At 34.9% G+C, this 12,393-nt stretch overlaps 1 protein-coding gene across 5 annotated transcripts in view; it reads left to right on the top strand.

The window, feature by feature from the left end:
- Positions 1-12,393, top strand: part of LOC106876127 (transmembrane protein 230) — a 39,872-nt gene that overhangs the window by 3,648 nt on the left and 23,831 nt on the right. Inside the window, exons 1-2 of one of the 5 annotated variants that reach the window (XM_052972744.1) lie at positions 230-1,961; positions 5,630-5,834. In XM_052972744.1, the coding sequence (XP_052828704.1) occupies positions 5,751-5,834 (84 nt within the window). In that variant the 5' untranslated portion in view covers positions 230-1,961; positions 5,630-5,750. The other 4 variants (XM_014924538.2, XM_014924541.2, XM_014924539.2 and 1 more) reach the window with 4 other exon arrangements.

The raw sequence follows: 12,393 nt of genomic DNA, 5'->3' as shown, positions 1-12,393 counted from the left end.
GAGCTTAAACTGTATATTGACCGTTCTTTCAATTAATATTTAATGTTATTTTAATGCGTCTAGAAATATTTCTATATCTAAAACTTCCGGAGAGAAAAACTAATTTCGTGAGCATTTGTAAACTGACCGGTCCTACTAAAACACGCCGGCGCATTGATCTTGCTATATTAATATATTTTTACTAATCAGTTAAGACTTGTGCACGCCATAGACTTGTTAGACTTTCGGATTAAGTCGGAGAATGATTTCAACACACCGTAGACTTGTCATCAAGGCAACGATGTGTCACAGAGAAAAACACAATAATTTGAGAATAATACAACTTTTTTTTCTTCTTCTTAACAATGATTACAGTAGGTACACGTGGCACACCTCTTGTATGCACAGCCTGCAGCTCCACAAATGACAATCTTTTTAGCTATGAAGTTATGAACATGATCAACCTCAAGGTTGCTCTGTTTATATCATGAACAATCTAAAAAGCGTATTAACGGCATTGTTTCACCAACTCGATACAGGTTCGCACACGCAATTTATTTGAATGCAGCTCATTGCTGTAGACGTGCACGGACACAGCGTGAAACAAACATTTACCTTCCGCTGTAACGTGGACAGGAATATAGGATACTTCATCGGACGTCAGAAGCTATAGCTTGGATTTATCGTCGATTGCGCTCTCGATTTTCGGTGACAAAAAAGGCTCATCGGATCTTGGCACATTTTGTAACAAGATCGATTCCATCACGATGGCAGTCTCTAAAGCGGCGAAGTCTTTCGCGGGCGACAGTCGACCTAGTGACTCCTCGTAGTCAAATGTGTTATCCCTACGGCAGCATGAAGCGCACACGTAATCGTTGACGTTACTTTCCAACGCGGACAACATCGCAGTTGAGAGGTACTCGCAGTCTTTGTGGAATTATAACCAACACACAAAGCAGAAAACGCTTTCATAACCGCAGCTCCGTATGCAAACACCACATGAATACTTCGGTGCGTGCTTGAGTATTCTCGAGGAAGATACCATGACGCAAACATCGACGGTATAACTAACTGTTGAAGATACTAGGCAAGGACAGCTGAGACGCAAAGCAGAGTGTGACCTGTTTTACAGCCGTGAACGCAAAAACAAAGCAATTAAACATTATCTACCGGTGTATAAATCATTTGCCGAAAATTAAACAAGCCTACGGTGTGCACAAGTCTTAACTGATTAGTAAAAATATATTAATATATCCAGATCAATCTTCCGGTGTGTTTTAGTAGGACCCTTGGTTGGGACGGATCTTCTCAAGCATAGCATCGCACCACTTGTTGCTTTCTCACCTCTGCGAGGTACAGCCTTCACGACCTCTTATGTCTTTCTTGGTCTTCCGCCCTAGCAGATTCCGTCCATTTAGATTGTTTGGCATTTCTTTACGCAACTGTTATCCTTAAAATGTATATCAAGTTGCATACATGGTCCAACACTTAATTTTCCTTTTAGTTAATTTTTGCTGCAGTGTTCATGCATACTGAATACAAAATCAGAGAGTTGCACCTTATCATTCTACTATAAATGCAGCTAGCTTCTTTAACCAGTGCAACTGGGTTCTACAAACAGACCTGGCTTTCAACAAGCGAGCAGATTCTGCGCGTGGTGCTGGTTCTCATATTTACGTCAATTCAAGAATGCAAATGGAAAGAGAAATTCGCAAGATTTTATGGCCCAATAGAAACGTTCCTCATTCTTTAACAGTTTGGTCAGTTTCGGTTATAAGGTGAAATGCTTAAACAGTAAGAGTAGAAAACAAAAATATCAGAAGTCAATTGTATAATAAAAAGAACACAGATTTATAATTATTGCTTTCCATACTTACTATATCATGTGACACAACCTAATGGTCACGTGGCCAGTCCCACTTAACATGGCTATCGTTTCTGTGTGAATAGCATTGTTATTCACTTGAATAAAGCTTCTGCCGGTAAAGAATTTTGTACAACTATAACTTTATTTGGATAAATACTTTACTGTGGGACTTCGTTATTTGGACTTGATCAAATACTTACCAAACTCATATGTAATTCTCATAGACATTTACAATAATATTTAAGATTGATTTGTATTTCACAGAAAGCCAGATGAAGAGAAACGTAAACATAGTGACAAGGTAAACACTTTTTCTTCGTAGGGTGTGCCAGAAGCGAAGAAACCTCTCTATTCCGACAAGGGAAAATTAGTTTTACCTTATCAAGCTTAACAAATCTCTGATTGACAGGTATGTGACAGACGAATGAAAAAAAAGTTTTCGGTGACGTTGCAGTGCTGTTAATGATTTTTTTTTTTTTTGTAGATGTAGCATATAAGTCCCGTATCGAATACTTGTTGATGCCTCCACCAACACAATGTGTTTAAAGGCGAAGTGGCATTCGTTGCATTTTCACCGCGTTACAAGGGAGTTACTACGCGGTCGCACGTCCTGTTCAAAATAGCGACTAAATTCCCTTAAATTATACTCTTAGAAACATTGGATAATATAGTCTTAGTCCTAGTTATACAAATGTAGGGGAGGACGTAATGTATACGTACACTTTCCGTTTTCGGCGTAACCCTAACCGTAAACACCGGGCGTGCGTTCTTTACTTTTGCCAATATAGGACAGTCACTGCCGAAGGATCTTTGATTATTTGTTGCTGAATCCATGATTGACAGCAGCGAACAGTCGGTATCCAACGTAACTCGATACGAAACGAAAACCTAGCCATTGACACTAACTGACTCCGCTGGCATCAACACTAAGCAAGTTGTTTGTGATGTAAATATAAGAAACAAAGTTGATTCCTGTAAAGTTTGAAGTGAAATAAAAATAAATATTCAAAGGTATTTAGTTTGATGCATTAAATCGTTTCAGAAGTTTTCTATCTGATTCATATGTAATTATTGTGTTGACCAATGCAAAACTTAGTAACTGACGACTGCGATGAATTTTTTTCAACATAACAAAGTTACGTGTCTTCTCACTATGTGAAGTAAAAAATTTTAAACACACACACACACACATATATAATAGAGATTATGTATACTTTATGCTTGTTAATAACTGATGGATTTGCTATAATTGTGGTTTCTGCAGATAAAAATAAATATTCAATGAATTGCAGTTGTTAGTTAATTAATTTGATCTAAAGTTACAGAACAAAAAACATTGCATCAGAATTATTGTAGTCATTGAAAATACACATACTATTGATTTTAACTGTAAATTACCATTGATTGTGGAGACCAAAAGCATTATAATGTGTCTATGATAGTAGGATTTATCCAAATATTGTCATGTTCATACGGGATCCATTACATTTAGAAATCTCAGCTGACGGGTCTAACTGATTATGTAAATATAGCGGTATTATTTGATTCTTTCACCTGCACGATTTTCACTAAGAAAATAAAATTTACGAAAATAGCTACCTTAAATATACCTAATCGTGTGCAATCATATAAAAAGTGTGCAGCATTATTAGCATATCAGTGATATATGTATGAAAAGCAATATTCATAATTTCTTATAATCAAAGTTTTGCACTCTGCTAAAGCACTATTAATCTTCATATGTAGAAACGTGGGGCTTTATACCCCGGTTAGTCTGTGTCCCCTGAAGAATTCCTTCACTACAGGCTCGATCCAGTTCCACGTCACCACTACAATTACTTCTTATACCAGGAGACACACTGCTATTGAAATGGATATCGTCACAACGTTTACAATCATTCTCACTTGTTTTAAGTGGCTTGAGTTTAGGTCTGCATGAACCAAAATTCCAACCCTGTTCCTTGTAATGATAGCCGTGTTGTTTCCAGTTTGCATCACAAAGTTTGCTCTATGGAATAGGGTGCATGGAGTTGCTGTCCTAACAAAGCAGAACTTTCTACTTGTCCACTTAGAAAAAATTGTATAGTGATTAAGCAATAGTCGGGGTGAAACGATTTAAACTTCTTTTTACCATGGTGAGAGAATGCCTGTAAACCCACTTTATATAGCTGTCTGTTCCACAATCCCATTTGACGTTTTGTGAGGAATACAGCCAATTTTCTGTAGCCAAGAACAAGTTACCAAGAAATTTGGAAGCATTACTCAACATTAGGAAATAGGGCACACCATTCTCTGATAAAATTGCTTTTAATTATTTGTTGTATGGTTGAGTTCTTGCTAGTAAGGACAGGAATACTCTAGCCATCCTGAAATGGAATCCACTGAGACAAGCATCAATCTAATACTTTCAACATGGTTGTACATGAATCAAGGGATCAAACGCCTTGAACCCCAAATGAAACCTTTTGAAAATATTTTATCCATGCACATTTTAGACAGGTGGTCCTCAATATTCCATGAATTAGAAAGGTTGCCATTTAAGATTGTAGCAGTATTTATACAATGAAAATTGTCATGAATGCCTTTAATGATTTATTTCCTAGATACTTCTAGTAAAATAATGAGATCGATATTGCATAATATTTAGTTTTTCTGAGTTAATGTATTTTAAATAAGCTTATAGGGTCTTTTTGCATTGAAGCAATTACTTCAGATATTCTTTTCTTATTCTGGAAATGATTTTGCCCACTATTGGCTCATGCAGTGTTTCCAAAGCTAGTTGATTATGACAAATCATCAGTTCCTATCTAATATAGAATTCATTTATCATCGTAATCTAGATTAATGTCTTTCAGTTTAAAATTTAACCTTGAGATTGCATCAACATGAGGAGTGGCATCTCCTTTGACATATGTGATATCACAATCAAGTACCATGAGCTGGATGGCCTCAGTATCCTTGAGGATGTAACTTTCGAATTCAAGAGATCTATGATGAAATCTAGGTAGGAATTTTCTACCAAATAAAAGATTGACAGACAGTTTGTAGTCCACACACTTGTTAAAGTTTCTCATAATATTCAAATAATTAGTTCAGAAGAAGTTAACTGTTGTAATAAATACCAGGTTACATTTTCCTGTTTTGTGTCTCAGTCATCTAATAACTTTCAGTTTATCACATTACATCTGTGGGTTCTTGCCAAATCTGCTGTGGTGAGGATCTCTTCCAATTTTTAAATAAAGCTTAATCTTTAGAATAATGTTAGTATATGTCAGATACATTCCTTTTTAAATCATAAATGGAGGCCTCTATGTGTTGCTCAACTTTACCTGAAATCATGTTCTATCTTAAAAAAGGAATATATTATACACACAACAACTGATAAAAAGACAGAATGATAATAGCTGTTAACATCTTTGACCATATATCTCCTTGATTAAGACTGATCTGAACCTAAACCCCAGCATCCAGGTTGTGTAATACAGATAAAATTTGTTTTGCATCTGTTTGTTACACAGCAGAAACTTCTTTCATTCCGTTCTTTGTAAGCATTTGAGAAAATTAACATGAAGCTCATACCACATTATCTTCTTAAGTTTCTTTCCATTTGCATCCATTTGTCCTTGTTGTTTTGTGTATGTGGTTTTCCAACATTTTAACAAGTGCTTAAAATCATTTGCTGTAGAAATGCTTCTATTTCCTACAAAATTCTTCTCTTCCCACATGTATGATTTAATTTTCTAAGTGCTAAGAAGTTTTTTAAATAAATCTTTTTCTTTCCAGATTATCAGGAATGAAATATTAACACTGTTGTTTTTGAAGGGAAGGAGAAAATAATAATAATAATCAAAACATTGAGTAATTGAATTCATTTAAAAAACCCATCATTTCCAAGCTAGGGAAAATGTCCCGTCGCTTCTTCAATGGAAGTGGGTCAGCTCGGTACCAGCGGCTAAGTAAGTCTGATGATGGCTTTGTGGACATGCAGGTAAAGAAACATTATCTTCATTATCGTTATCATCATCTTAACACTAGAAAGACAAACCATATATTTAAACGACTGATTTTGAAGTTTGTGACTCGTTGGAATGTTTAACTTTCTGGCTCATGAGTCAAGAATGCAAGCTTAACTGTAGGCATTAATTTAGTTAAAGCTCGTTACTATAATTGTCTCACTGCATTCATTGTGATGTATACATTTGGAAAAACATGCAACTATAATTACTTATATCTGCTTCATTGAAAATAGTTTCCATGTCTACTTCACAAGTTAAAACAATTGCTCCATCTATGTGAAAATGTTCAAATTTGTAAAACCCATCTTAGCCAAACTAATATGGAAAATGTTTGTGGCATTATCTCAAAGTAAAAAAAAAATCAGTTTTGTGTTAATGCTCTTGATAATGGCACAAATGTCTCAGTCGTCAATATTATACTAGAATGATCTGATATACTTAGAGAGACTGGAAGCTTTAACATAACACCAAGTAATGATTGTATCAGGATACAAACTAACCTATGAGCCAGGAAGTTGGTACTTTATTCATATAATCCCTCTTCCCCCTTGTAGTCTAATAATATAGTGTATGTTAGCAATTATATACTCAAGAGTATTAATATTCAGTATTTAGAAATGTGACATGTGACCTTTGTCTCATAGAATAATTCCACCTCATTTACCACCTTACTCCAATTCTAGATAAAAGTCTGAAATAATTTATATCTTGTGGTATTTTCAAATTTCTTTAAATTTCAAACGAAAATCTGTTGATGCTGACTAGTATTTAACATTGGCTTGTGTTAAGGTTGTATAATTGCACCAAAAAGGTAAATGTTCTTTTAAATATTCTCATTCATCTCATATTGACTGACAATTGAAGCCATTTGTGCATACATACAAACATTAGGAAATCATTAGATATGAGTTTCAAATCATACTTGTGACATAGCTTCACTTTGCTTACCGAGCAAACTCAGTATTCTACTAAAGCATTTTAGAAGTAACAGTTATACCTATTGGCAAGAGATCAGGTGTTAAAACTAAGAGAGTACCATTGACTTTAATTTTTTTTTTACTGTAATATATATTATTTAATATCAATCAGTATCTGTTTATATGATACTCTGCTAATATAATGGAATAGAGCATCAGGGACAAGGCCATAAATATATTACAACAAAACACTTTGGTATATAATATTTATATTCTGTTGCGAAGGCTATTACAAAAATACAATAGCATTTGTATGCTTTAATTGGCTAATATAACTGTATTGATCAATTGTCAAGGTCAACAAGCTCATGAATTCATCGGAAACATAACACTGTAACACGATTTTTGTCCTTGGATAGCAACTGTTATTTCCTAATGCTTAGAAAGTATGAAAAATAGTTAACATTTCCTCCAAACTTTGCTTTTGTTATATTTATTCAAACCCCAGAGAATCCCTCTCAACACATGACTATGATGCTTCCCAACTACTCCTGCTCATGATCAGAGATGTACATATTGTTAACCACTAAGGGACATGCTCAACTAGTTAAGCTCAAGCAACTGACAACCATATCTGTGGTATTGAGCAGAATATTTGCTATAACAATATTTCTGCTTCAGCAATTCAGTGCTGAATCTCTGGAATGTAATGGAAAATAGGTCAGTTTCAAAACATTGGTGTCCAGGTCACAAAAGCAGAGTTTGAAGTGAATAGTAGTCATTTCCTTTGATTTTTAGATGGAAGTAAATAGGAAATAACACTTACTGCCCAAAGACAACAACAAGAAAAAAAAAAGAGAAAGTTTGCTTCACAGTGTTATTCAGATGAATATATGAGAAGATTCTGTATTTGTTATCAAAAGCCAAAAAAATAATCATCATCAGTTATATTTGCTTTTATGTGACAGTCCTCTCTTCAAACCCTGTTGTGGTTAAAGAAATAACGTTAATAAAATCTCATGAGTTGAAATGATGAACATATAGACTAGTTGAAAAGAAAGATCTTTGTATTTGCACAAGGACATTCTAGAATGGTGACTACCAAAAGTATTAAACTTTGAAATACATATAAAAATTACAGTCCATTCACAACTGAAACGAAAAAAACTGTAAACAGTTTTCTTTATGCAACAAGCTGTATATCCATTTTGTTTCTTTTCTGATGGCAGCTTTTGAAATGTTTGCAATACTGCTTTGTTTTAGTTTCTCCATTTTTCATTTTAACTAACTTCTGTGTCAATAAACAAAAAAGGAAAAATGCATGTATACTTCAAAAGTTTGCTTTTGCAACCACAAGGCTATGATAGTCAATTAAAAATGAAATTGATATTAGTTGATGTTGTAAAATGCAGAGTAGTTAATGGAAGGATTAATGGAGAATCTTGCTACTCGCAATATAGAAACATTTTTCATGGCACCAGCAGACAAAATGGGAAAGGCATTGCCCTGGAAGATAGTGAGGGAGATGTGCTGGAACAGCTACTCTGACTCATGGGGCTCACACCTGCAATCCCTCTGTATGGAAGTTTGGGCAAGTAACTTCTATCATAGCCTAGAGTTGACCAATGCTTTGTAAGTGAAAGTTGTAAATAAATTCTGTGCAGAAGTCTGTGTAGTGTGTGCGTGCATATGCACACACACACACACACGATAGATTCCTATAGAGAGCTATGTATGTTATCCTGGTCATTAAAAAATATTTTTGTTGGCCAACTTTAAACATTGTTTAAACTCATAAAGAGCAAATGCAATGTAATGAGCAACTCCTATAAAGCAGATTGTTATTTTTTCTCTGTACATTTATTTATCAACTATATATTTTTACTGTAATTAACCGAACCTGATACACAAATGCATCCATTTTTAAGTTGGTACCAACCATTGTTCATGAAAATCATGGCTCACCTGCCTTTAGTCCAGTCCATGTAGCACCATTTACACAATGATTTACCTATGTCAAAGAAACTGCTTTAGTTGCATCAAATGACAGCCTACCTCCACTCCTCAACCATAGTGAAGGTAACCTGTCTTGGATAGTGGTCATTCTGAACAAATCCAACAGTATGCAAAAGACGGTTTGGGCCTTATCATACAGAGATGCAGTCTCTGTAAGTTGTGGTATAGGCAGCCCATCTAAGAGAACAGGTACTCAATTAAAATTGATAAAGTGAAGAGGAAACACTTTAGTCCTGACAGAACTGATTGCATGGTAATGCACTCAATACCGTAACAAAGTTGACAAGAGGAAGAGTATCCAGCTGTAAAAACCATATCAAAAGCATAATAGTCACACAAACAAACCATTATACTTAGTATTTGTTGATTTGGAAGAGGCTTCTGATAGTGTTCCATTCTCTGTATTCTTGTGAATGCAAAGAAACCTGTTTTAGAAGGATGGCTTGTGAGACATGCAAGCCATGTATAGGTGTTCTCTCAACTAAGTGAGTTAGCAACAAGCTCTAAAGAATTTATGGTTCAGGTCAATGTTTCGTCAGGGTTCATTTCTCATCTCCCCTCTTGTTTATAGTTCTTCTGGCCATAACATTGAAATTCAAGACAATCTAATTCTCTCTCATAGGTGAATTAGTTAAAGAAATAGTAAAGTTCCAAATGTGTAGGCAGTGTCTAGGATTGGGATACCTAAAATCAGTTTAGTGAAGATGGAAGTTTTAGCAGAAAAGAAAACTGAATACTGCAACTAATGAAGAAGTGGCTATGCTTGATATGCAGAATGGGAGAAGTTAGGGACACAGTACTGTGTCTCCACTGCAACAGTGGGTATACAAAAAGTTCAGCTGGATCTGTGTTAGGATGACAGAAGGATTTCACATACAATAAATGCACAATTTATTTATCAGTAAGAGAGCAAAAGAAGTGAAGTCTTCAACTGCTCAGAAGGCTGTTAGATATAATTGATAGCTTCTGTGAATCAAGTAAACTGATCAGTAAAGGAATTGGATATTTTGAAAGCATAGTAGCCAGAGAAAGGATAGGGTTGAAAAAATTCAGGGAGTTATTACCTTTCTTAGGGACAAAGAGTTTCTTTCTTTGGGACAGACTGCATAATGCTTAAGTTCATAGTGAGCTATTGCATGGTAACAAGGCATGGTTACAGAATGTGGAGGGTGTGCAAAAGCTGGAATGATATTAGGCAAGCATGCTCTGCTGCTTATGAAACATGAGCATACATGGATGATGGGAAACAAATCTGCTTAGAGAAAACTGGGCTTTAGAAGTATTGGCTGTTGTGTTCAGGAGAGAAGACTTTGCTGATATGTTTGTGTGATAAAGTTGGGTGTAAAAATTCATACAGTGCAAGTCGAAGGAACCCATGGAAGAGGAGAAGGTGTGGGGAGAAGCAATGTGGTCTGATCGTAGGATGCTGGACCTCACAAAGAAGATGATGAATGACTGCAACAAGTAAAGAGATGCTGGGTTGAGACAAACCAGTTCAACCTATGTCAGAAAAGTAAGGTAAAAATTATGTGTGTATTAGTAAAATGGTGTATACTTAGGTGCTGAGTTACATCTCTCTGTGCCAGTGAGGAATTATTAAATAAACAGAGATAAAATATGTACTAAACTAAGTAGTGGTGATATAATTGATTAAAAACATTTCAATCAGTGCCCCAGCATGACCACACTCCAAAGTACTAAAATTAATGAAAGAATAAAAGTATACATTAAATATTTTGTTTTCCTTTAAAAGCTAGTTCAAATAGTCCAGCGTTTGCAAGACATCTTTATTTTACATAATGTTTCTCATAGAACTGACAAAAGGTGGTGGATTGGTAAAATAATTTGTCAGAAGAAATGTTTTGTATTTCTTTTGGCTCTTAGCTTGTCTTAAGTATGCAACAGATTGGCTATAACAAAGTTTGTATTCATATCTATATGTTCCAACCACTGATTCAGATTTGCATCTTCAAACGATTTTATTAGAGTGCTTGTTTAAAACCTTTAATGCAAAATTAAACAAACAATGACATTGATTTGAATGTAGAAAAGCTTGTCAGAATTAATCCAAGTCGCACATCAAGTTGTGTCAGTAACCTATTCTCTTGAGTTGCTATAATAAGAATTATAGTCAACTAAAGTCATATCAGTATCTTATTTTATCAAACTTTGGCAAGATAATAGTCAATGTTGATGTGATTTGAACTCAGAATTGTTTAACAATAAATTAGATTATAAAACATTCAATTCAGCACTCTACTGACTTGGCCTTTATTATAATATCATCTAAATATTATTTATTTTGAGTAACAACAACTTCAATTACACAATAATTATAAATTACTTTAGTTTCTCTCCCCTTAGGAAGTATCTTCTCATGTCTTTGATTTTTGCTGATTACAGAAAATCTGTATAATACTAACAATGTGTTTTTCAATAAAAGAAAATATTAAATCTGTACAAACTGTTTTTAGCTAATCCTATATTGGGTTATGTGCAGATTATTTCCATCACTGTTGAGCAATCTGTATATGAGACAAATGGTACATATCAATGTTCAAACCTACTGCTTTTTAGAAACTGGCCTTGACTCTCAAAAGAGGAAGTAATAGCCACTTGAATTCAAAGTCAAGATTTCTGGAGGTCTTCTCCTCACTCATTTTTAGAACCCTCCTTGCTGTTGTCAATGATATTTCATCTGGCTCTGTTTGAATTCTAGGAATTCTGGGTGCCACTTAAAAACCACTGCTGATAGTGCCATGTAAAATGTACTGATGATGATGCCATGTAAAAAGCACCCAGTACACTCTGTTGGGTGCTTGACATTAGGAAGGTCATCCAGCTATAGAAACCAAGCCAAAACAGACTATGGAACCTGATGCGGCCCCCTGGCCTGGCTAGCTCCTGTCATGCCGGTATGGGAAATGGATATTAAACGTTGATGAATGAAGTTGTAATCCTCTTCAGTCTTTACATTGAAGAAACAAAGAAAAAGACTACATTTCACAGTGTCTTGAATTAATAGAGAAAACATTACTAAAGCTGAACAAATTGATTAAAGAATGTATATGAATATGTGGCAGTATATGCTTGAAGACAAAGTACTGTGATGGAAAAGGAGCTGAAAACACATTTCATCAGATGAAAATAGAGTTAAAATTCACTCACAAATATGTCAGAAATTATATTTCAAATGAATTTTTAAAATATGGGTAAGTTACAAATCTAGTTGAAATAGTTTCTCCACATTGAAAAATGTAGCATAGTAAAGAAAAGTATTAAAAATTAAGAAAATGTACATATAGTTATTTTGAATATGCTTTAATTCAAGTTAATAGAAATAAAATTTTACATTATTAAAAAGCAACATCATCATCATCATCATTGTTTAACGTCCGCTTTCCATGCTGGCATGGGTTTGATGGTTTGACTGAGGACTGGTGAGCCAGAGGCTGCACCAAATTCAATCTGATCTGGCAAAGTTTCTACAGTTGGATGCCCTTCTTAACGCCAACCACTCCAAGAGTGTAGTGGGTGCTTTTTACGTGCCAGTCAGGCGGTTCTGGCAACGAATACGCTCATGCTCAAAAGGTGTTTT

This window comes from Octopus bimaculoides, chromosome 14 (genome assembly GCF_001194135.2).
Source record: "Octopus bimaculoides isolate UCB-OBI-ISO-001 chromosome 14, ASM119413v2, whole genome shotgun sequence".
NCBI classification, from domain to species: Eukaryota; Metazoa; Mollusca; class Cephalopoda; order Octopoda; family Octopodidae; genus Octopus; species Octopus bimaculoides.
This window is presented reverse-complemented; position numbering and strand designations above follow the sequence as displayed.